Source organism: Pelophylax lessonae (genome assembly GCF_965119305.1).
Source record: "Pelophylax lessonae genome assembly, chromosome: 4".
In the NCBI taxonomy this organism is placed as follows: domain Eukaryota; kingdom Metazoa; phylum Chordata; class Amphibia; order Anura; family Ranidae; genus Pelophylax; species Pelophylax lessonae.
Window position 1 is genome coordinate 228,756,712 of NC_138771.1, and position 26,579 is coordinate 228,783,290.

At 38.9% G+C, this 26,579-nt stretch overlaps 1 protein-coding gene across 1 annotated transcript in view; it reads right to left on the bottom strand.

The window, feature by feature from the left end:
- MET (MET proto-oncogene, receptor tyrosine kinase) overlaps positions 1-26,579 on the bottom strand; it is a 188,510-nt gene that overhangs the window by 130,309 nt on the left and 31,622 nt on the right. The window contains exon 2 of the mRNA XM_082254068.1: positions 11,977-13,185. Coding sequence (XP_082110194.1) covers positions 11,977-13,170 — 1,194 coding nt within the window. The 5' untranslated portion in view covers positions 13,171-13,185. The remainder of the gene's footprint in view (positions 1-11,976; positions 13,186-26,579) is intronic.

Below are 26,579 nucleotides of genomic sequence, written 5' to 3' on the forward strand. Positions count from 1 at the left end.
ATTACTAGCTGTGCACGCAGTAAATGATGAAAGGGAGGCTTCCAACCTGTTAGCTAGGTGTCTCATCACACAGCGGCAGCAAAAGAATGTTATATCACTTCCGCTATCACACCTGCAAATCATGAAGTGTTTCCATACTTTTGTCCAACCCCTGGGGGAATATGATATTTTTTGCAACTTTCATTAACATAAGATTGGACCACCTGCATGCACGATAGCTATTTAAATTCATTTTGCAGGTATCTGGTGGTAATATCTTTTGTACATCAAAGTCAGACAAACAATGCTTTTAACACAACTGCAGAGATAGGAGTAGCAAGGCAGTAAAATTTGGGGTCACCTCTCTAGAGAATTTCCACAGAGAGTTTTTGTGGTAGTAGTTCACCAATTTTACATTGCTCTTTGACGGTATTACTGACCTTTGCAGAGGTCTGTCTGCCAGGTGATGCCAGACCAGAGTATAGTCATGTATTAACGTGTACTGGCGTTTAGAGGGAATGTTAAGCAAAACAACACTGTTGTGTAATGTAATTATGGTCTAGACCAGGGGTCTTCAAACTATGGCCCTCCAGTTGTTCAGGAACTACAATTCCCATCATGCCTAGTCATGCCTGTGAATGTCAGAGTTCTACAATGCCTCATGGGATGTGTAGTTCCGTAACAGCTGGAGGGCCGTAGTTTGAGGATCCCTGGTCTAGACTGAGGAGAACCTGTAGCAATCTCTCTTTTTCTATTTTACAAATTCATGTTATTCTTTCAGGATTATCTAGCCCAGTGATGGCGAACCTTGGCACCCCAGATGTTTTGGAACTACATTCCCCATGATGCTAAACTACACTGCAGAGTGCATGAGCATGATGGGAAATGTAGTTCCAAAACATCCAAGGTGCCAATGTTCGCCATCACTGATAGACCATTGTTTCATCTGGGGCTAAATCCAGGTTGCGTTGTAGTCATTTTATGTTTACTCACACCCAGAAAGAGTTTTTGCTGCTCCGTTATCATAGTTGCAAACCTGTATATAATTTCATGATACTATCAAGACACCTCACATATTAGAAATGTCTATCAGTATGCTTGCACATTGACGTCTTTCCTTCTGAACTACATTTCAGATTTTTTATCACCTCAACCATCATTTATAGTAGCATGGTTCAAATGCACATATTTTCTGACTAGAAGAAATAATATATGTTCTAATAGAAGAATTTAAAAAAAAATCACCTGTTGGGCAAATGATTAATATTATCAGTAGACAATGGATGACTATTAAATCTACCATATAAATATATACGGCTGTGGAGCTGTGGATCAATGTGACAAAAAGAAAATATAGTAAAGTATAACATTCCTGATGTTACATGGATTGTCACGGACTTGATAAACGTGCTTACTGATAATCCAAACCTGATGTAACCTTAGGTTCTGATGATTAAAGTTAAAGGGCTTTATCTTGAGACATGCACAGCATAATATCTTGGGAACAATCAGTTTACTTTGTACATACAGGACAAGCTTTCTTGCATGCTTTGCCTTGGATAGCTAACAAGCTCTCTGCCAATGCTTACTAAGTATCCCATATGTGCATACATATGTACGGAACAACTGCTCTCTTTTTATTAATATATTACTGCTGTTAATCTTTGGTACGATGAACTGATCCGGTAACAATTAGTTTTTAAAAAAACATTTTATCTCCGGGTATACACATCTAGTTTTCCATGAACATCAAGCAAAGTGAAATGAACTGCTACTGCATTTTCTCTGTTAATAAAGACATATAAACTAAACTAAAGAAAACATTAGTTAAATAAAAGCTGCAAACTCATTAATTGATTTAAATTAAAATATTGACCAATACAATATATACGGTATTCACTGAAACAGAAAAAGAAATGGTCTATCGAAAACAAGCATTTTATTGATCTGTATTACGATCGGTTGTCTGACACACATGCAAATATTTGTTTGTTTGATCAGACATGATCAATAAAATTCTGCCATGGTTAATTGACTTGCCAGATCACTAGAGCAGTTTAATGGATGGTCTGTGGTTTATGGTTCTTAATTAATTTATCATGTTAGTCAATTTAATGATCATATGGAGACTGGTGTGGTCACCTCAAGACTACAAATAGGCAGGTGATTAATGACTGTTGGTAAAACATTTTCCTACTCAAGTTTAAGTAGTAGGGATGCAAATACTTCCTAAGGCCCTTTACCTTGGGGCAGACTTGGTAATGTGCACCTGCCTCTTCAGCAGGGGATCTCTCCGCTGATCCCCGCTGAGCAGGTGGAAGGCGGGTCCGTGTTCGCTCCACTATGCAGAGTGGACATGGACACAGCCCTGCTTTTCTCTATCGGATGGCAATGGACCAGCTTGGGGAACTGGTCACATGCTTAAGAGCAATCCTGCAGGAGCGAGGAATAAGTTAAGCATTTGAACTTATTCCTTTTTCCCTAGCCAAACAAGCATTTAACCCACACAATGCAAGGGGAAGGGGGTATCATGAGTATATTTAATAGCATCTCAGAGTTGGGCTTAAAGTGATTCTAAAGTATAGTTTTTTTATCTATTAAAATAACAAACATGTCATACTTACCTGCTCTGTGCAGTGGTTTTGCACAGGGAAGTCTGGATCCTCCTCTTCTCGGGTCCCTGGCTGGAGCTCCTGGCTACTCTATCCTGTCGAGTGCCCCCACAGCAAGCAGCTTGCAATGGGGGCACTCGAGCCAAGCTGCGACTTCATTCAAACAGGGAGCTGTGGTTCGACTCCACCCCCTCTGTCTCCTAAATGGCTAACTAAGTTTGATTGATAGCAGTGGGAGCCAGTAACACCACTGCTGTGTCTCAGCCAATCATGAGGGAGATTCCTGGACGGCCGAGGCACTTGTGGACATTGCTGAATAGAGATGGGCTCAGGTAAGTATTAGGGGGGCTGGGGGCTGCTGCACACAGAAAGCTTTTTATCCTAATGCATAGAATTCAATTCATTAAGATAAAAAACCTTCTGCCTTTACAATCACTTTAAAGCTGATTAAATCATGGAGTCACGCCACGTCTCCCAAGGTGGGCATACGCATTTAGATTTGTGACTGATTGGGATTTATCGATTAAGATATGGTACAATGCAACACACATACTATAGTTCCATGTTTTATGAACAACCGAAAGTGTGGATTATTTAATAATAAATAAATGTAAATGATCAATTGAAAATGATCACCCCTATCTGTCTGTATTACAATTGGTGCTCCAGTACCCACAGATATTTGCTCAAGCTATTAAGGGGCAACTGACATTTGATAAACTCAATAAATCTATGGTTTGTGATTTAAATTTCATTTGATAAATTGAATTGCTCATAATCAGTGTGAATGTATAAATCCAAGCCTTTTTTTGCTGGAACTGGCCCTGTACTCAGGGTGCTGCTACTGACTTGTCACTTGTCATCATTTTAGGGTGACCTGGGGGGTAGTTCCTGCACATATCTTCTGAACAAAAAAGTATTATTAGCTCAAATAATTTAGCCACCATTAGGAATGTATCTAAATGGCAACCCAAAATAATGATGATAGGGGTGAATAGACCAGGAGAAGAAGTTTGACTATACCTTACATCATGACATTTCACATTTACAGTATATCAGGTACTTTAGGCAGAACCAGAGTTACATCAGTAAAGATGTCCACCAAACACAGGATGTTAGTAGTACGAGCTGGACTGTACTCCTGGAATACCCCCTTATTATTAAATGTACTCCTGATAAGAAACACTAAGTTGGCTCAATAGCCAGATCCTCAAACTTTAATGAAAAGCTCTGTCAGTTGCTGTAATGTCACATATGACTTCCAGACTACAAAGAGGCAGGATTTATATGACAGCTGCCATGCTTTAAAAGGAGGAAAACTAAATGAAAGGGTTAATCCATGCTGTGGATGCTGTGCCATTGTGTCCCCCTGGGACATTTTCTGTCAGCAAGTAAATGATTCAGCCACCAAGAAGCAGCTGCCGACCAAGAACGGCGCTCTATGTGAGACACAATTTTATTTCCCCAGATTCAATTTTACTCCACAAATGCTTTTTATATATCAGCCTTAAATCAATGTTTTTAAACGGAATGGAATCATCTGCTAAACTCTAATGGCACTAGTGGTGTGGCTGCTGAACCCAGGGCCAGGTTTACATCATAGGCACGCCTAGTCATTTCTACGTTCTGTTCACTTTATATATACAACGGCAGAGATTTACTACAAAAAAAAAAACTAAAGTGTTTTGCGCTTAAGTGTAATAATATTCCACAAGAGCTATACCCATATACCATTTAAATAACCTGAAATGGTTTTAAAACATAAATATATATATATATATATATATATATATATATATATATATATATAAATATATATATATATATATATATATATATATATACACACAGACCATACAGAGCACTAATGCAAAAGTTATTAATATATAATAGATTGTAAAAAGTGTACAAATTTTTCAGTTATACAGTGAATTAGATAATTCAATAAACAATTAAGAGTCTATGTATCACCAACAAATACATAGCTCCCTGATTCTGAGTGACTGTCCCTGATTTGGAACAAAGTCCCTCAGTCCCTCTTTCCTCCTCATTTGTCCCTTATTGTGGTGTGATCTATATAGTTGTACATAAAATGCACTTTTTAACTTCCAAAAACTGTTTCACAGTGCTAAAACTTTCATCTAATTGCTGCATTTGTAAGTTTTCAAAAGCCAGTATAAAGGAATAGTAGTGGTTAAAAAAAAAGCACTTGTTGGTTTAGCTAATCATTGTTTTCAATATAAATGTGAAAATATCCATAAAGCCATAGATTAGCAGCAAGCATTAATGTGTTGATTCCAAATTAAAGTATTAATCCAGATAATATGCAGTGCCTAATAAAACAAAAATTGGTTCATAAAAGAGTCCATATGGCATAAATGCTGAAAGATGGAAATCCCGGCAGCAACTTTAGTGTGATAGATAGACACACATGGGACCACTGTGATAAGGCAAATCTCCTTACTGGAGGGAATGGACTTTCAAATTATAGAGTGGTCATGCCTTGCTGTTATTTAAGAGCAGACCTCTGTCCAAGGAGCTGTACCGCACATCATGTGACAACACTGAAGAAATTACACTTTGCTACAATGTAAAGTAGTGAGTGTACAGCTTGTATAACAGTGTCAATCTGCTGTCCCCTCAAAATAACTCAACACACAGCCATTAATGTCTAAACTGCTGGCAACAAAAGTGAGTGCACGCCTAGGTGAACATGTCCAAATTGGGCCCAATTAGCCATTTTCCCTCCCTGGTGTCATGTGACTTGTTAGTGTTACAAGGTCTCAGGTGTGAATGGGGAGCAGCTGTGTTAAATTTGGTGTTAATCACTCTTACTCTCTCATACTAGTCACTGGAAGTTCAACATGGCACCTCATGGCAAAGAACTCTCTGAGGATGTGAAAAAAAAGAATTGGTTCTCTACATAAAGATGGCCTTGGCTATAAGAAGATTGCCAAGACCCTGAAACTGAGCTGCAGCATGGTGGCCAAGACCATACAGCGATTTAAAAGGACAGGTTCCACTCAGAACTGTGCTCGCCATGGTTGACCAAAGAAGTTGAGTGCACATGCTAAGCATCATATCCAGAGGTTGTCTTTGGGAAATAGACAGATGAGTGCTGCCAGCATTGCTGCAGAGGTTGAAGGGGTGGGGGGTCAGCCTGTCAATGCTCAGACCATACGCCCCACACTGCTTCAAATTGGTCTGCATGGCTGTCGTTCCAGAAGGAAGCCTCTTCTAAAGATGATGCACAAGAAAGCCCGCAAACAAGACAAGCAGACTAAGGACATGGATTACTGGAACCATGTCCTGTGGTCTGATGAGACCAAGATAAATTAATTTGGTACAGATAGTGTCAAGCGTGAGTGGTGGCAACCAGATGAGGAGTACAAAGACAAGTGTGTCTTGCCTACTGTCAAGCATGGTGGTGGGAGTGTCATAGTCTGAGACTTCATGAGTGCTGCCAGCACTGGGGAGCTAAAGGTATAGAAAATAAGTGCGCAGGATAGGTGTATGAAGTAAAGCTGCAAACCTTAGATCCAGTGGAAAAGTATTGTATATAAAAAAGCTGGTGCGCTAAACTTGTGTGAATAAACCAAAATATCTCGTGTACTACTGGTGAGTTATTCAATCTTCACAAAAAAATAATACCAGTGTAGGATATATGATAGGTTATCTGATAAAGCTAGTGTCTTCACACGAAGATCAGATATTCTTATCAAATAAAATAAATAGGATATAATTAACAACTAAATCATATCACATAAAGGAGTGTGTGAACAAACAGTTCCTTTAAAAAGTGACAAGAGAGATAGGTGTACAAACAATTCTGTGATGTATACAAGTAAATACACTCATTAAAGTGCAAAGAAAAGTCCATAAATTAGTGGTGCTTCTTTGGAGAATTCCAGGTGATCATGTGAAAAAAATACAGCAACTCCTGTGCAATGAACATCAGCCACCTAAGCTGGATTAGCCCCTTACCGGAGCAGAAGAATACAAGGGCGTATATGCTGTTACCAGATGAGATCCCCAGGTGAAAAAGGTGGGTAAATGGTTGAAATACCCCTCTAGGTAGGGGAAGATGTGCCTCTTACCAGATAACAGATGGCTCTGGGCTCGAATACCAGGTTTCCCTGGGAATCGGAACTTCCTCTCCTGATAACCAATTGCTGGGTCAATCCCCTCTGATGCCGATGACAAGGGCCCTCCCGGAGTACCATGCAAGGAAAAAAACAACCAATGGTGCAGTACCTTCTAAACGATTTATTTAGTAAAGAAAAGGATGCACTTACATGGACAACTTGACATAGAGCATAGACAGGATCCGAGTGATCGGGAAGCCGCGGCCGCCTGCAGTGCGGTGCGGCGCTCCTCTTTCTAGAGGATCCTGTCTATGCTCTATGTCAAGTTGTCCATGTAAGTGCATCCTTTTCTTTACTAAATAAATCGTTTAGAAGGTACTGCACCATTGGTCGTTTTTTTTTTTCTTGCATGGTACTCTGAAAAGGGCCCTTGTCATCGGCATCAGAGGGGATTGACCCAGTAATTGGTTATCAGGAGAGGAAGTTCCGATTCCCAGGGAAACCTGGTATTCGAGCCCAGAGCCATTTGTTATCTGGTAAGAGGCACATCTTTCCCCTACCCAGAGGGGTATTTCCACCATTTACCCACCTTTTTCATCTGGGGATCTCATCTGGTAACAGCATATACGCCCTTGTATTCTTCTGCTCCGGTAAGGGGCTAATCCAGCTTAGGTGGCGGATGTTCATTGCACAGGATTTGCTGTATTTTTTTCACATGATCACCTGGAATTCTCCAAAGAAGCACCACTAATTTATGGACTTTTCTTTGCACTTTAATGAGTGTATTCACTTGTATACATCACAGAATTGTTTGTACACCTATCTCTCTTGTCACTTTTTAAAGGAACTGTTTGTTCACACACTCCTTTATGTGATATGATTTAGTTGTTAATTATATCCTATTTATTTTTTTTGATAAGAATATCTGATCTTCATGTGAAGACACTAGCTTTATCAGATAACCTATCATATATCCTACACTGGTATTATTTTTTGTGAAGATTGAATAACTCACCAGTAGTACATGAGATATTTTGGTTTATTCACACAAGTTTAGCGCACCTGCTTTTTTATACACAGCACTGGGGAGCTATAGTTCATTGAGGGAACCATGAATGCCAAGATGTACTGGGACATACTTAAGCAGAGCATGATCTCCTCCCTTCAAAGACTGGGCCGCAAGGCAGTATTCCAACATGATAATGACCCAAAACACACCTCCACTGCCTTGCTAAAGAAGCTGAGGGTAAAGGTGATGAACTGGCCAAGCATGTCTCCAGACCTAAACTCTATTGAGCATCTGTGGGGCATCCTCAAACGGAAGGTGGAGCAGCGCAAGGTCATCTAACATCCACCAGCTCTGTGATGTTGTCATGGAGGAGTGGAAGAGGACTCCAGTGGCAACCTGTGAAGCTCTGGTGAACTCCATGCCCAAAAGGCTTAGGCAGTGCTGAAAAATAATGATAGCCACACAAAATAATGACAATTTGGGCCCAATTCGCACATTGTCACTTAGGGGTGTACTCACTTTTGTTGCCAGCGGTTTAGAGATTAATGGCTGTGTGTTGAGTTATTTTGAGGGGACAGAAATTTTACACTGTTATAGACGCTGTACACTCACTACTTTACATTGTAGCAAAGTGTCATTTCTTCAGTGTTGTCACATGAAAAGGTATAATAAAATATTTACAAAAATGTGAGGGGTGTACTCACTTTTGTGAGATACTGTAAGTTCTAAAACAAGCGCAATAGAAGAAGAATATCAAAGGGTGCGCATAGCGTGAATACTGCTAAAAGTGTATTTATTGTAAAAAAGGAAAAAAAGGTACTCACATTGTTAAAATGAAAATTAACATTCAAACAGCAATAAGCCTTGCTGACAGCCGACATCAGCGGGCATTAAAACATCACAAATTACATGGATTATTAATTGTTTATTGAATTATCTAATTCACCATATGGCTGTAAATTTTGTACACTTTTTACAATCTATTATATATATTTATCTTTTTCATTAGTGCATACATATATATATATATATATATATATGTTTTAACATATATATACGTTTTAAAGCCATTTCAGGGAGGGATTTACTAAAGTTCAAGCACTCGAAACCTGGTGCAGCTGTACATGGAAGCCAATCAGCCTTTAAATTCAGCTTGTTCAATTAAGTTTGGCAATAAAACCTAGAAGCTGATTTGTTTCTATGCAAACTGCACCAATATGACTGTAAATGTGATGGGTGACTACTTAGGCCTAATTATAGTGGGTAGTGACTACTGCATGCTGCTATTCACTTTTCCCTATACACAGCAGAGTTCCTTCCCCCAGTGACCTGCCTTTGATGGCCTATTTATAAAATGAAGGCTGCAGTGTGGATAGTGCAGTGTGTCACTTACCTCTCTACCTGAAGTGGATGTTCTCCCTAGAACTACTCTATGGACATTAAACAGTCATAAAACACATGTATCTTGATAAATGCATAGTACTAGAGTTGAGCGGACACCTGGATGTCCATGTTCTGCGGGTTCGGCCGAACTTGAAAAAAAAGTCCGGGTCCGTGTCCCGGACTTTTTTCAAACTTTACCCGGACACCGAACCCCATTGAAGTCAATGGGGACCCGAACTTTCAGGCACTAAAATGGCTCTAAAAAAACGATGGAAAAGGCTAGAGTGCTGCAAATGGCAGCAAAATGTAGTTAATTGCATGGCAAGTGCTCTTAAAAAAAAATTGCCCTTTAAATTTGTAATTTTTAAATAGCAGATTAGAACAGCAATCTGTAGTAAAATATAGCTGAACGCTGCACACAACAGATTGATAAAAATATATTTTTTTCTCCCTCCTCCTCCTCCTCCTCAGTGGGCTCAAGTGAGGGCAAAAAGATTGTTCACTGCACCACCCCCCACACAGCAAAATCGATGTAGATCGCTAACGGACGATTTTTCTGTCCTGTGTCTCCTAATCTCTCCCTGCCTAATCTCTCCAGCCTGTCCCTAAAATGCTCAAATATCTTTCCCTGCCTACACTCCGACCTGTCCCTGCATTCTTTTCAGCACAATGTTGTTTTACCCTGTCTGTCCCTAATCAGCAGCAGCCAGCACCGTTCTGTGTGCTCTCTCCCTACACTACAGCAGACTGACGCACCGCGCTGTGTCTCTCGAGCTTATAAAGACCTGGGTCACATGGTTCAGCTAGCCAATCACAGCTACTAATACATTAGTAGGCATGGCTGTGATGGCGCACACCAGTCAAACGCTTGTTGATTGGCTGTTGAAAGCCCGCCATTAAAAGCGCGCCATTACATACAAAACAGGAAATAAAATTACCGAACACGGATTTTAAACCCGAACATACAGTAAAGTTTTACCCAAATAATACAGTCCGTGTTCGCTCAACACTACATAGTACCATGTTTGACCTCTGTCAGCGCTATTATTGTCCAGCAATCAACATTGGAACCTGCCGGCTATTTTTCAGTGGCACCATGCAACTCATGTGTCAATTAACCCCCATACTGGCTACATATTGTGATTTCAAAGCTTGACTGGGATGTAGGGGGGACCATTAGTTAAATGGTGTCCATGGTAAATGGCTAGCAGTTTCCAGTGCTCATTGCTGGACAACCAGAGCGCAGACAGAAGTTACCCATGGTGCTATGCATTTAATTCAAGGGTTAACTTCCACCTTTAGGCTCCATTCACACCTGGGCATTTTTGAGCGTTTTTCAGCTCCATAAACGCTCAAAAAAAATGTTCCAAAACGCCCAACAAGTAAAACCCCATTCATTTAAATGGCCCCTGTTCACATCTGAGCGTTTTAACGCCTGAAGCAAAATGCCTGTAGCTGAAAAAAGTACATGAGCTTCTTTTTGGGCTGATTACCAGCGTTTTTGATAGATATCAATGCCTGCCTACAAAAACGCCTGAAAATCGCGGTAAAATCACGGTAAATATTGCGGTAAAATTGCTGTAAAAATCGCGGTAAAACGCTACGCTCAAGTGTGAATGCAGCCTAACACTGGCTTTTGTTCTTCATTCATTTTAAATGTGCTCCACTTTCTTCAGAGTCCTTAAGTAAGCAGAGCACAATGCAGATTGCTGTGCCTTTTAATTGTGCAGTGCTTTTTTAACTTTTACATAGAACCTTAGTATACCCCACCTAAAAATTATATATTTTAATTATAGGTGCAGTTTGATGTAGATTGAGTCAGTCCCTGGCTTCTTGGATTTGCCAACAGTGCACATTTTTTCACATCATTACTGATTCTGTTCCTGTCCACTTGAGAGATTTAAGCGCTACCACCTGTCCTTGAACAAGGTTTATAAACACTAATCAGAAAGTTAGTTTCTTTTACATCAGAGGGAGTAAAAGCTGCAGTATAACACTGCAACTCCTGGCTCTCATTTTCACATCACGAAGAGGCAGAGGGGGAAAAGGAAAGGGTGTGCTACGTATGCTCATTGTACTTTCATTAAGCTTTTTTTAAATGTGGGTAGCATGTCCACACTCAAAACTGGTTATATAAAGACACCACATTTAAAAAAAAAAAAAAAGAAAATATGATATACAATTACTGCTCAGACAAGTTTGTAATTGGTTCACTGCTTCTACCAGAAGTCGACCTTGGATGTCAAATTATAGGCATCCCCTGCATTAGGGGTTTTATATTTGTTTTTATATTTGGTGGGAGACTGGGGAAGGGTAGTGCACATCTAATGGGATGCTGTGGTTGTTTCTGTTCCTATTACAATCCCAAGACTGCAAAGGAAGTCATAATAAAGGCATAGACATAGCAGTATGAGAAAAGACATGGTAAGGTCTAAATCTATTTCTTTAAAACACAGTGAGGTACAAATTTGTAAGTAATCTGCCAATGGTTTTATAAAGTGTATATTTTACAAGAGAAGGTGAGGAAAATAGTTTGTTTCCTAAGCTTTCCCAAATGTTGATTCCTTATATGCAATAAAAATATATTGGAACTAATGGGCCACCATTTATGGCATCGGTTTATGTTTTTGGTTAATTTAGTGCTGCAAAAATTCATGCACAACTTACTGTAAGACAAGTGAATTCTGTAAACATGAGGGATGGTGATTTTATGAATACATTTACATTTTCTGCATAAATAATTTTCTTATATCATGTCTTATTGAGAAGTATATTACAGTATAATATACTGTATACCTTGTTTACAAACTTGACTAGATTGCGTTTAATGGCGGAAATGTAATACATGTTAGTATATAAGTAGTATTCATATGTAGAACTCACTGTGGACTAAACACATGGAACTCACCTTGTTAATAATACATGCATTGTGGCCACCTCTTCCATAAAAATGCTCCAGACAGTTGGTGTGAGTTCCTACACCTTGGTTGAAGACCTCATTGATCCTATTTATAGACACTGCACATACAGCAGATCTGTTCATCAATTCAGCAGAGTCCGGCTTACTTTGGGCAAAGACAGCATACAAAATGTCATCATCTGGATTGAAGTTAGTCTCACTTGCCAAGGTTTCACCTGCCTTACCGATAGTGGCAGCTTGTAAAATATTAAAATTCTCTCCCGCAGTCGTCCTTTTCCTGCGCCTCTCTGTATAAAAACACTCAAAAGGCATTTCAATATAGGAGCGTAGCTCGGAGTCTGAAGCACAAAATCGGACAATTCTAGTGTGATAGGCTTGGGAGTCCATGGATTCTTTCTGTACTGTTAAAAAGTAAATAAAATCTTTACTTTTAAAGGTATACATGTAGTGGATCGGATATGACTCTCTAAATTTGGGAAGGACATCCATGTAGGAATGATCTGTGAGAAACTCAAAGCCATCTTGTGTCTCTTTTAGTCTCCGGACCGACACTGAATGAAGACTGGAGGGTGACCCTCTAAGTGTGTTGCCTACATAGAATTTGACAAACCTATCCTTTTCCATTACCAGGATTTTACTTCCCAAATCACTGACAACACAGTCAGGACAATAATCTGTGACATTTGTATTCAACGAGGAGAACAAACAGTAAACCTCATGTCCTATGTCCCAGGGTTTCTTAGGGTTGAGCACATGCCGCTGACAGGTTCCTTGATGGACACTTCCACAGCTTATCAGTTGATCCTCATAGAAGTCTTCAAAAAGTAAAGCCATATTGACATTGTCCTTCCAAGTACCATTTGATGATGTTTCCTTGTCCAGACAGCCCTCACAAGGTCCACCACAGTTAGACTGCTCTATTACAGGTCCTGTTTTGTACTCATATACTTTAGTGAGGTTTTCATTTAGTACAAAGAGCTTGTTTACTGCCCCCACATAAATGTAGCCATTGTGCTGAAGGATATTATGTATTTGTGTATCCGCAGTGAAGGACTGGAGGTTATATTTGATATCAATGTTCATCTCTGAAATTTTAGCTGCCTCCTCGCATTGTTCAACACTATTCCACACTAGTCCAAAGAAGATTACCAGAACTGATGGAAACAACACATTCCCTGACATCTTGGTCCAAATATGCTGTTCAAAAGAAAAAAAGAAAAGCATTATAAGTCAATGCAGAAAAACAGTAGCCCACTTGCACATGTCTAGACAGCATAAACAAGCACTTTGAGATGATATAATAATTAAAAATAGAAATGAGGGACAGATTTATCATAATAGAATTGAGCTCATTCTTAAACAATGATGGTTTGTGTTTTTGTGGTAACAACACCAATTTTATCCTGAGCAGTGATTAAGTTTACTAAGCTCACACTTTTCTTTTATCCTGGGATACAATGGTGTGGTTTGATGTGGTGCAGACCAATGACCAGTGTGACATTTCGTGCTCTGTGAAACGAAAGGCCAATTACAGTGGCTTCATACAAGTGTGAGCACCACAAACACACTATGAGTCACACATCTTGTTTTTCTAGTGGCACAACATAAAAGTTATTGAGCAAAAATTAATCACACAATTAAAGAGGAAAGTCAGATGTTGTTAGCAGAGGCCAAAGAAATACATGACCTTTCCTGAAAAATACTAGCCTACTGTATGTCAGCAGGCAGAATTTGCTACAGCAGTTAACAATAAACCAGGTTGGTCACCGAGTCCCATGATCACTTAACACAACATGCCAGAACTGACAAAAAAAATCTTTATGGAAGGGCAAATATATTTTATTACAAATAATTAAAAAAGGAAACAGAAGAAAAAAAACCAAAGACTTTTTACATACAACATAAATGGATGTAGTTTAAAACATGTGACAGCTCCTTCAAAAAGACTAGGTCATTAAATAGAATACCCCTCTAAAATGAAAAGGGGAGAACTAAATTGGTTGTTAGGCTAGTCTTTCTGAACATGTTTCGTGGGTTAGCTGCTTCCTCAGGAGTTTAAGAAGGTGTCATAATCTAGCCCATCCATGGGGGGTAGTGCCAGCAACAGTAGTCTCTCTGGCGGGTATGGGAGTTGGGCGGTTAAAAGCAAAAGAACCTAATCTGGAGGTATAGCATCATAAACTGACTGTGTAAATAGGTGGTCAAGAAATAGGTAAAGACACTAGGTATTCCCAAGTAGTGACTGGTAACCTCTCAAAATGTGCTGGGGCTGTGTAAAAGGATAGATCCACATTCATGTATACACATCAGGTTAGTTATTCAGTAGCAAAGATTCAGATGCCATTCAATAAGCTCATATTTAATGACAAAGGTTCAAGTCCCAAGGTATAAAGCACAATGGATCCATGACAAGAGGGTACCTGTACAGTCTACATCAATCCAGTACACTGCCAGGCAATATGCAGCTTTGGCACAACATAAAAGTTATTGAGTAAAAATGAATCAAACAATTAAAGAGGAAAGTCAGATGTTGTTAGCAGAGGCCAATGGAAGGCATGACCCTTCCTACTGTATGTCAGCTGGCAGAATCAGCTAAAGCAGTTAATAATAAGCCAGGTTGGTCACTGAATCCCATGATCACTTAACACAACATGCCAGAACTGACAAAACAAGGGCAAAACAAATGGTTTATTTTGCCTGTTGGTAGTTACTTTTGCGATAACTGTAATAAAAATGTTAATCTCAAATGTTTTTGGCAGGTTTAGGTTAAGATCTTGTAAGGTTTCCTTAAAATGCACCTGTCATGTGTCTACCTAAAAAGCATACTATCCCTTTTACCAATGGAAGATGTGAAATTGAACTTGGGTAGAGGACACAAACCTTCACACACACCTGGATGAAAAAAAGTATGTTTTACTTGATTGTGCATTATTAGTTATTTCTGCGAAGACAACATTTTTAAATGAATAAAATTTGCATTGAATGTCAGTTTCAAATTTTTTACCAAGTGCAAATGACCTTTGACTTTCAATTTTGTATCTCTTTCAGCAGAGCATGAAATCAACAAAGTGTTTAGCATTAACCAGCAAATGTTCCAGGGATAGTTAGTTGCTAGCTTAGAAATTCCACTTATTAAGTAATGCATAACCAATCAGATAAGGCCTTCAATTGCCATAGTTAAACTAGGTCACAAGTATTGCTATACTCGAGTCTTTGAATTTATTGCTAGGGTTTCAATGTTTTGAAGCATTAAATAAATCTTAAAAATATAAACATTTTTTGCTCATTGCAGTTGATTTATTAAAGGGGTAGACAATTTTGACTTAGTGAAGTGAATGTTTACTGAATAGAGCAGCACTCACTTTAACCATCAATTTAATCATTCAATGTGATTCCAACTGGACACGGGTTCACTTGATTTACCAAGCTAAGAAAAACATTCTCTACGGTTATTGTAATTCAACTCTATTGAGTTAACCACCTTGCTACCTTACTGATGGCCTATTACTACACATTTTTTTTTCCAAACTAAATGAACACATGAATTAAAGATACACACTGCAAAATGATTAATGGTCAGCTCTTATCAGAATTAAGTGATTGTAAATACAAGCCTTCTGTTGGAAATATAGGGTGTAGGCACAGGTGGATTTTATGCAGGCTATCTCACCATATTCTTAACTTTCCTCCAAAATAAATGTAATATTCTCTATCTAGGGGAAGCTCTGCTTTTTTGCCTCCTCCCCCCCTCTGCTGCCACATTTGGCACCTTTCAGGGGGGAGGAGGGAGTGGGTACCTGGTTTTGACAGGTACCCGCTTCCACTTCTGGCTGACTTTGCCACGGCAAACTCCTCTTGAAGTTCTGCCTCCCTCCTCCTTCCCCTGCTGCCGGGCCATTCACAAAGCGCAGCGTACTTCGCACATGTGCAGCAGGGAATCAGCAGTGAAGCCGCAAGGCTTCACTGATGATTTCCCTTACCCGAGATTGCGGTGGCAGGACTTGAGAGCAGATTAAAAAATCGGCTTGGGTGAAGACACCACTGGATTCCCGGACAGGTAAGTGTCCTAATATTAAAGGTCAGCAGCTACAGTATGTGTGGCTGCAGACTATTTCTTTTTTCTAAATGGAGCTTGGATAACGCAGGTAAATATGTTAGATGCAGTTCTTTATTTTCTATTTCCTAGTGGATTTATATGTGTGGTTGTGACCTTGTAAAATATAGCACAGAGACCAGGAGGTCCAATATGACAGCCCAATAACTAGAGTTTGCTGAAGGTCTTCAGCCATGGCAGTGAAATACACATGGCAAAGCAACACATTCACTTTAATGCCTGGTTTCCCTGTTGCATATACTCACCATTCCTTTGTTCCCTTCACTCAGTTTGCCACAGGGAAAGAAGAGAAACACCCATTTTTTATCAACTGACTCACTCTCCTTCTTTTAGTTGACAGCACTGGTGCTTGGTGATTGGCTTAATGTTGGCACATGCAGCAGGAAGAGGACCCCCATACCTGTACAGGTTTCCAGTGGGATCGACTCAGAACTTACACAGGATTTCTCTTTACTCCAAGAAACAGTAGTAGTCGGGGGAAGGCAAAGATGGTATATATTGCATACTCTTCTAAAGACATTGGGGGGTTGGCGGAGTTACAATGCGCCGCAGTGGGCAGTGGTGCAATTCACTACCGTGGACATGACCAAATAACCTTATAGTCATATGATCACTAGTTAGGCCTCTGGTCTCTAATGGAGGTCTGTGTATCCGCCAATAATAAAGTGTAATTATACAGAAAACAAATTTGTTACACAAAAAAAGAAAAACCAAATGCATCTACACAATACAAACAGTTAGGAACATACATACAGAGATAACCTTATGATCTAGTGTGTGCTGTGTAATTTCTGGTAAATATGTAAAGCTTTCAGCCATCCAGGGCTATAAACCTCCCAGATCAGTGGATTTCTGCAGTGGATATGGTCATGTGTTTGCAATCAGCTGAGCACTGGGAGCTTGTACAAATCAATGACAGGCTGACACTGTCCAAGGCTGTCTTTATGCAATCACACAAGGAGTGATTACATGTGGTCATGGAAGATAAGTAACCCTCATGCAGACAGTTTGCCTCCAGGGCTGCTTATCTGTTTTTTATCCGCAATTGATTGCTCCATTTGAAAGTACCTGTAAACAGCTGTGCAGCCTGTCATTGATTTGTACTGGCTGGGCTAAGCGGCCACAGCCGATCACAAAAAGCTGGCTGTATCCATTGTAGAAATATGCTGATTCAGACAGTGTACAGCCTGGATGGCTGTTTGAATGAGGACTAAAACTTAAAGTCATATTAAATTGTGCCCACTGCATACTGACCACAAAGGGGACACCTATTGGCCTTGCTACCATTCACAGACAACCTAGTATTTTTTTGTTTTCAAAGAATACATGGCATGCTCTGATTGGATGAGGTGGGGATCATGATGTCACTGCTCCTCCTCTCCACCTTGCCCAATCAAAGAATGCCCTGTATTTATTGAAATGAAAGGTGCTGAGTGAGTGACTGTGGTCAGTATGCATTGGGGCAGTCACCCAGCCCAGGATGATTGTTGCTATCATTTTGGTAGCACTGACTACTACAGTGACTGTTGCCTTCCTCAGCGGTCCCTCAGGTATGAGATATGCATACTTACATTGCTCCAAGCTGGACCAATGTACATATGTAATAATGATCATACCTGGAGTTCAGTTTTTAAGTCTTAATATTAGTTATTGTACCAAATAAATAATTTACAATATAAACTATAGCTTTGTATCAAGAAAGCATGCACTTGTTTTACTTGAGATAAACCAACTATTGTAGCTTTCTCCATGATTGCACATAGTGTTTAGTTTGTAATTTTGTGCTGACATAAACCAGTACCTAAAAAAGAAATATATCTGCGCTTGGATCCTACAATTTTATCAGCTGACCACTATAACCTTGATACCAGGCATGTGATAACAAACAAAAAGAAACTGCAGTGCTATACACAATAACATATGCAAGCTAAATAAAATAAATTTGTGACAAATAAACTCAATTAAATGAATAATGGTGAATGTATATCCAAATAAATAGTATTGATTATAAAGTGTCCATAAAGAAAAGTCCCATACTTCTGCCAGTCAATTTGGGTGTTTTGGACCTCCCTGAGTAAGGGTGGTCGCTGGCCTTCTGGTAAGTCTCCAGTTTGATTACATCTTGGGTGTCAAGTAGGGATCGACCGATTATCGACAAAGCTGATATATATGCACTTTCCCCGATATATCGGAATCAGCCACCAAGGTGGCCAATATTACCGATATTTTGGGAAGGTGCTTGTACTGGAGTGATGCCTGCAGCGAGAGGCATCACCCCGGTACCGGAGTCCATAGCCGACGATCGGCTGTCTTGTAATACGATACAAGGAGCGGTAGGGGACATCCTCCCCCTCCTGCTGCCTTCCGCAGCTCGCCCGGGTCTCCCGTCCCACCAGCCTGCACGGCCGCCGAAGACCCAATCAAAGCCGCATTCGGCTCTGATCGGGTCTCCATGTAAAAACCCGGAAGTGATGTCATGACATCACTTCCGGGTACTGGTGCCAGATTAAAAATGACAGCATTCAAAACAGCCAAACTTGGCGTTTTGAATGCTTTAAAGTGCAGAGTAGGGGTTTGGGGTCTTTTAGACCCCCAGATCCCTCCACAAGATTACCTGTCAAGTAAAAAAAAATACATTTTTTTTTTTTTTTAAATGTACGAAATATCGGCCCATATCGGCCGATACCGATACGTGATGACCAAAATATCGGTATCTGCAATGAAAAAACAATATCGGTGGATCCCTAGTGTCAAGTTGGCTGTCCTTGGATTTTTCTTTACTCAGCACAAATTTCTGTATGGGACTTTTCTTTATGAACACTTTATATTTAATACTATTTATTTGGATTTACACTCTCCATTATTCATTTAAATGAGTTTATTTGGCACACATTGATTTTATTTAGCTCACATATGTTATTGTGCACTTTCTTTTTGTTTGTTATAAACCAGTACCTGTGAACAGTACAAAAATGTTTTTACTTTCTCACAAAGTTTTGTACTTTGGTAAATGTGCTCTTATCTTTTAGATAAACAGTACCTGGGGCTATGTACTTAGTGCACTAGGCTGTGCAAAGGCACTCACACTAAAAGGCAGCTGTAAAGTTTCGCTTTCAGGGACACAGTGTGCAGTCCAAAGCCTGAAAAAAGGTTGTTCTTTTGATGGCTGGTACAAATTTTCGTTATGAATGCCCTAAGAAACTTTCCCAGGACAAAGCAAAAAATAAAACGCTGCAGATCTATTTCCACGTGAAACTGATCTATTGTAAACAGGTGTTTCACAAACCCAGTAAATTAGGATATTTTTCTCTTGTCACCTTTCATGCCAGCGTAGAACTTAGAGAAGGGAAATAAGATGAAACGTAGAAAGGTCGTAGGTCACTAATATGTCAATGGATGCGAGTCTTTCCGAACATGAAAGCCCAGGCACATTCCAGCCTATCTATAACATATTAGAATACATGAAAATATTACATTACATTGGACAGGGTGGCAGTTCCCACTGGAAATGTTTCTTTCAAAGACAGAGCTTTCCAGACACTGACCATTCATAGATTGCATACTTTTCTGCAGAGTGATCATATTATGTACAGATTTAGCACATTACAAAACAGTTACTTCTTTATTTATTTTTTTATTTTTTCATTAAATTTATTTATAACAAACCTAAAACATTTAATAAATAATCAATAAAAAAAAAAAAACCCAAAACACACAAAACACGGTCATCACAGTATCCCATCCAGGCAACAGAGACCCTGAAAAAGTGTCTGTAAGCGTTTAAAAATAACTCCTAGAGCCCCATAAAACTCCACTATCAGAAATTTTAAGGTCTTTTGCAAATTATTGCTTATTTGAGGTTTTTCCGCTCTCTGGGTAGCCCTGTTGACTGCCTCCCCTTGAACCAGGGTGCATACAAATCAATGATTTTTAAACAAAAATTTAGATTTTTTTTGTTTAAATCCGTTTTTTTTTTCATTTAAATAAGATATATATATATAAATATATATATATATATATATATATATATATATATATATATATATATATATATATATATATATATATTTTTTTTTTATAAAATGTATTTTTATAGAGTGCTTTTGAAGTAAAAATCTATCTAAATATAGTTTTCTATTACACATTATTATTATACATTAATAATTTAGTTTATTCACCATAAAATGGAGCTTAGTTATGTAGCATGAGGCTGTATATTCTGCAATATTTACATTTTTGGTAAACTCATTCAATGAATCCAAGCTCTGTAAGCTGATATAACATGCACTGCATTGATGCATTCACACAATTCCACATTAACTACCAGTAAGAATGAGTCCTTACATTTAAAAAGCAACTGTAATTTCAGATCCATCATGGCAGCGCCTGTTAGCGGGCATCCATTCACCTGCTGCCGCCACATCCCTCACCTTGTTGTGTCACTGCTGCATCACCAGCTGTCCCATTAAAATGAATGGGACTGTCGGTGAGTCAACAGTGGGTCAGAGGAGGAGCCACTGCGGGACAGAGATGACAGGTGCTCTTTAAAAATTATGAATTTAAATCGAGTTGATTCAAATTAAGCATTTTTAGTTTTACTAGTGATTTAAATCGTGATTTAAATCGACTTGATTTAAATCAAAGCCTTGACATCCCTCGATTGAAAAATTTAAGAAGCTGGGGGGGAAATTGTTGACCGAAACGTCACTGCATTCAATCAGATGCAGCTGCCGTTCAATTATTTTGTATTTCAAAATACAATAGCCGCATTGGGCGTTTTGTCCATCAATGATTTTTAGCGTTGAGGGAGAAATCTGTGGGTTTTTCTTTTGTTTGGTTCAGGTTGTCCCATTCATGTCAATTGGGATGTAGCCACTGTTCCCAATTTGACAGCTGCATAGGTATGGGTTCCTGCTCACTCACTCACACCCAACCGCACGACTGTCAGGTTGGGACCAGTGGCTGTGTCTGTACAGCTACTACATCTCAATAGACATTAATGGGATTGCTTGCCCTTGGATGCATTGAACGCCCGTGCCTCACACACGGGTGAAGACAGCCCTTTGCATGGGTGTACAGATTGGTACACCTGAGAAAATAAGACCTTGTGTGTTGTTATTTTTATTTTCAGTGTAAACTGCTAATTATTACAGATCTGAAAAGCATTGCCTAATTTTTCCACATAAGTTTGAATGTAATTGGACTGCTTTTCCGACCCCCCCAAATTTGCAGCCAGTTAAGACTTTTTTTATACTGACAAAATATTCAAAGTCAATACCTTGCAACCATTATAAAATTGGGCACAACTATATGTGGTCTGTGAAATCCCCTCAAAATATGATTGGCTCACCTGCCTTTTCTGGCAGGTTTTTTTTCTCCTTGCAACACAGGGACTTATCATGTATCATCATAACAGACAGTGCCTGCCAAGCAGCAAACAGAAGGAGAAAGTTACTAGAATGGCCTGTCTATTTGCGAAAGATATGCATGTAACAATCTGGAATAAAGCCTGTTTAAACTATGGTGTTTTGCATATGTGTGGCCTGGATAGGATTTTTTTTTTAACAAAAAAGCTGTGTTTTATCTTAATAATAAGGAAAAGTTGCCAGGAGTCCCTGATTTCTATGCCTTGCATTTCTGCCTTTAAATGACAAAGCAGCAAGTTCACTTAAATGATGGCCAGTTTATTTGCTGATACTTAACATTCCTTTGCACCCTCTTTGCTCTGTTCTGCAGTTACTTAGAGTGTACATAGTGATAAGGCCCTCAATGGCTAAGGGGAATTTTATTAAATCCAATTCAATATTTTCCCCCTATATTTCACCTGTTGATCCTGCCAGTAATACATTTCCTGTCGTAGGATATCTGCATTCTGGATGAAGTAGTAAAGCAGGCACCTTTGGGGCGGCATTGTCAGTCTGGGGGGATTAGCAGATTTTGATGGACTTGACTATCAAATGGAAGCTGAACTTCAGCTATCACTTTATATGTAGCTACAATAAACTGTTTTTTTATTCCTTTAAGGATAAAGATTGTGCATAAATTAATAAAAGCTGATCATTGTAAGTACCCCTTTTGGTGTTAAATAGTTTGGCTAAACTCTTAAGGCCTCATGCACACTGGACGTTATCAAAATGTCAGTAGAAAGCTGTGGCTGTAGAAGGCGTATTTCAGCTTTTTTGCAGTAGCGTTTTTTTAGCTTTTTATTGAGTTTTTTTCAGCTGTAGCTTTTTTTAGCTTTTTTAATTAATCAAAACTATACTCCCACAAAAGCTTATGGCTCAAAAACATTGATGTCAAAAAGCCACGTTTTTTTGGCGTTTTTAAGCTTTTATCAGAGTTAGAGCGTTTTTACAGCTGAAAAACACCTCTTAAAACCCTTTGTTTTTTTCCAGCAAGAAAACACCCCTGTCAAAAAACTGCTGATACCGCCTATGTGTGCATGGACACATAGGATAACATGCTGGGGAGTTTATTGGCTGTAGAAAAAGAGAGTCTGATGCCAAAAACAGCAGATGTAAAAATGTCCAGTGCGCCTAAGGCCTAAAACTATCACTTTGTCTAGACAGCCTGGTTTGGTAAGTTTAAGGTGGCCGGATCTTCCGCCCGATGCTGTGAGCCCTGGCTTCCGTCTCCTGCGACGTGACGCTCACAGGGGGTGGAACTGGTGGCAAATTCAAATAGTATAACACACCAAACACACTGATATATTGTAATCCTATTGGATTACATTTCAAAATAAAATGAATTGACATTAGTTTGCCCCCCAGTGCCCTTTCCTGCAGTTTTACTGTACTTTTTATATATATATATATATATCTATATATATCTATATATATATAGATATACACGTATATCTATATATATATATATATATATATATATATATATATATATATATATATATATATATATATGCACACACAAACACATATAAAAAAATATATATATATATATATATATATATATATATATATATATATATATATATATATATACGTGTATATATATACATATATATATATATATATATATATATATATACACGTGTATATATATATATATATATATATATATATATATATATATATATACACACACTTTAATTTATTTGTAGTTATTTATTATATTGTAATTTATGATTTTGTGTTTCAAACTTTATCATACCCAAGAGAAGAACGCACAGTAAAAAAAAATCATATGTAAATAGTTGGTTTGGGCTGCTCGTCCTTAAGAATTTCTAGCAAAATAATGAAACCGCTTTCAGCACCTAAAATCGCAAACAATCATACCGCCAGGGAGGTAAATAATCACTAGATAGCAGCTGTGAAAAATATGTGTAAAAATGTACTTTACTTTCTTTTTCTAGATGTTGTCAGACAGCTGTGGCATGAAAAAGGGTAGCAAAAGGAATGGAATGGGCCACTGTATATATGTTTTATATATAACAGTATGTTATGATGTGCAAAAATGCTATTTTATTACAGAGCTGGCAAAGGCTTTGTTTTACATACCTGTTTGCTAGGCATATTTTTCACTTGTAGTGTGCGCCAGCCTTTATGCCTTCAGCTGTTTTTTTAAACTGGTTGTGTTTTATATTTGTTCTCCAAGTCTTACAAACATAAAGTTCTTTCAACTGGCATTTGGTATTTACTTTGCAGGCTACTGTTTAGACAGTAAATCGCTCGCAGGGAAGTGAAAGATTAAAGGGAATTTGGGAACAAAGATAAAACAAAATTCTCTTCACCTCACCGTTTTATAATAGTAATATTTATATGTTTCCGCCAGTGCGCACTGTCACATACAATTCTCATCAACCACAACCTCAAAAGATGATTTTTTTTTTTTTTTTTACTATACATTTATTAGATATAAGGTGAGTTGTGCCATGGTTGTGGAAATCTTACTAGCAAATTTCTACAGCACGGTGAACAGTGGGTAGCTTGACATCATTAATGTGACACCAATCTTTAGAGATGGTTTACAATTAATGGTTTACAATTGTCTGAACGACATGTATTGTGAGATGGCTGAAGCTTTTTATCCAATTAATATGGATCTTCCACTCTGTCCTGCTATATACAGTAGTGGTAGTTTGAGTCTAGGGGCTTTTATTTTATTTATTAGGGAATAAACCTACCTAATGTGCCACAGACAGTTCTCTTTTTATTTACTGTTGTTCTTTCTATGTAATACATTACTGTTTTTCTATTTATTACGTGAAGTTTCCTGAAAATTAAAAAGCAACATCGGAATGCACGCTGTCTGAAAATTAAAGTGGAACTTTAGTCAAAAAATGAAGTCCTGCTATTTTGTAAAACAATAAAATAAGTGCCTATCCTGTTTAAAATCCAGTAATACACTGTCTCACACTGCTCTGCACATGCTCAGTTGCTGTCCATTTTAGGCATTTTTAGGCACTGCTAAGTTTGTAGGGGCCAATCTGCTGGTAGCCTTAACCACTTGCCGACCAGCGGCCACAGTTATACGGCGGCAGCTCGGCAGGCTCCTGCTAATTGCCGTACCTGTACAGCGCTCCGCGGGAACTATCCTGGAGGCGCACGCGCCTACTCACCAGTGGGGAAGCCGATCCACGGAGCGAGGGGCCGCAATTGCCGCCAGGCACCCGTAATCGCATCCGTGAAGAGAGTGTTGAAAACACAGCAGACCGTTGTTCTCTCTGGAATCAATGCAGAGCTCCTGTGTTCCTCCTATTTAGGAACTCTCCTACTCTTCTAGGTCTCTGTATTGATTTTACAAGCCCATCCCCCCACAGTTAGAAAACACCACCTAGGCTCACACCTAACCCTTTGATCGCCCCTGGGTTAACCCCTTCCCTGCCAGTGTCACTATTACAGTAACAGTGAATATTTATAACACTGATTACTGTGATATTGTCACTGGTTCCCCCAAAAGTGTAAAAAATGTCAGTTAGGGGTCTGATCTGTCCGCCACAATTTTGCCGTCCAGCTAAAAATCTCTAATCGCTGCCATTACTAGTAAAAAAAAATAAAATAAAAATGACAAATCTTTCCCCTAGTTTGTAGACGCTATAACTTTTGCGCGAACCAATCAAAATACGCTTATTGGAAATTTTTTTACCAAAAAATATGTAGCAGAATACAAATTGGCCTAAAATTATGAAAAAATTCGATTTTTTTATTTTTTTTGGGGAATGGTATATAGCAGAAAGTAAAAAATATTGTTTTTTTTTCAGAATTTTTTTTTGTTTATAGAGCAAAAAAAATAAAAATCGCACAGGTGATCAAATACCACCAAAAGAAAGCTCTATTTGTGGGAAAAAAAGACAACAATTTTATTTGTGTACAACATCTCTTAAGGGGGAAAATCCAGAAGTGGTTAAAGCAGAATAAACCCTCCTATCCTTGACAGCCAAGGACGCTGCTTCTGTTTAAACTGCAACTGCCATGGTGCTACACATGTGATTAGTTATGACACCAGCCATTTGATGGTTTGACAGTTTGGTTGAGGACACAAGCAAATGTGACAGTTAGCAATCCTGGCATTCTAGAAATGTAACTGTTTTTTTTTAAACCGTTAAATCAATGGGTTTAGTTCCACTTTATGATTTACTGCTGTTTGGGGGCTCCAGGCTTCAGCAAAATGGCAGCCTCCAGCAGTAAGCAAGTTGTTATGGGTAAAGTTCCACTTTAATCATGTACCAGTGAAAAAAACTATATATAAGAGTGATAAAGCTTTCTGTGTAAAACACATACTATTCATATTCAAACAGAATCTCCAACTTTGGTTTGAGATAAATTATGTTTTTCTATGAAGCTCTTCATCATAGTGCTACAGGTGCAGTGTATACAGTATATAAAGCAGAGAGAAACAAAATGGTCAATTCTCTCAGGACATTTTAACAATTAGCTGTGAGCAGAGTCAATCCTTTTTACTATGACCTCCGCCCATTTAATTTTTATATTTATTTCAAGACACATGTGGGCCTGGGCCTAGGGTAGCATAGTACGATGCAGCACAACAATAAAACATTTATGATCATTTTTATTTATTTTTTTATCTTTTATGAACACTGGAAAATAAACACAACACTAATAGGACAAAAAGTATAAGGTCTGCTTGGAAGAGTCATAAGGTTCTAAAGATTATAAAGAGGTTCAAATAATAAACATGTTATACTTACCTGCTCTGTGCAAAGGTATTGCACTGGGGGGTTTCTTATCTCCTCTTCTGGGGTCTCCTGCCGGAGCTCTCTACCTCCTTTCTGAGTGCCCCATGGAAAACTGTGGGCTGTGGGGGCACTTGTGTGGGTGCACTCCTGAGCCTTGCTGTGACCGCTAAAGTCACACACAACACTGCTCAATCCTGCCCCTCCCCCCCCCCGCTCCCTCCTCACAGAATTTGATAGACAGCAGCAGGAGCCAATGGCTTCCGCTGCTGCCCGAGTCCCTATGAGAACAGGGAGAGAGGAGAAAAGACATGCAGACGGGCACAC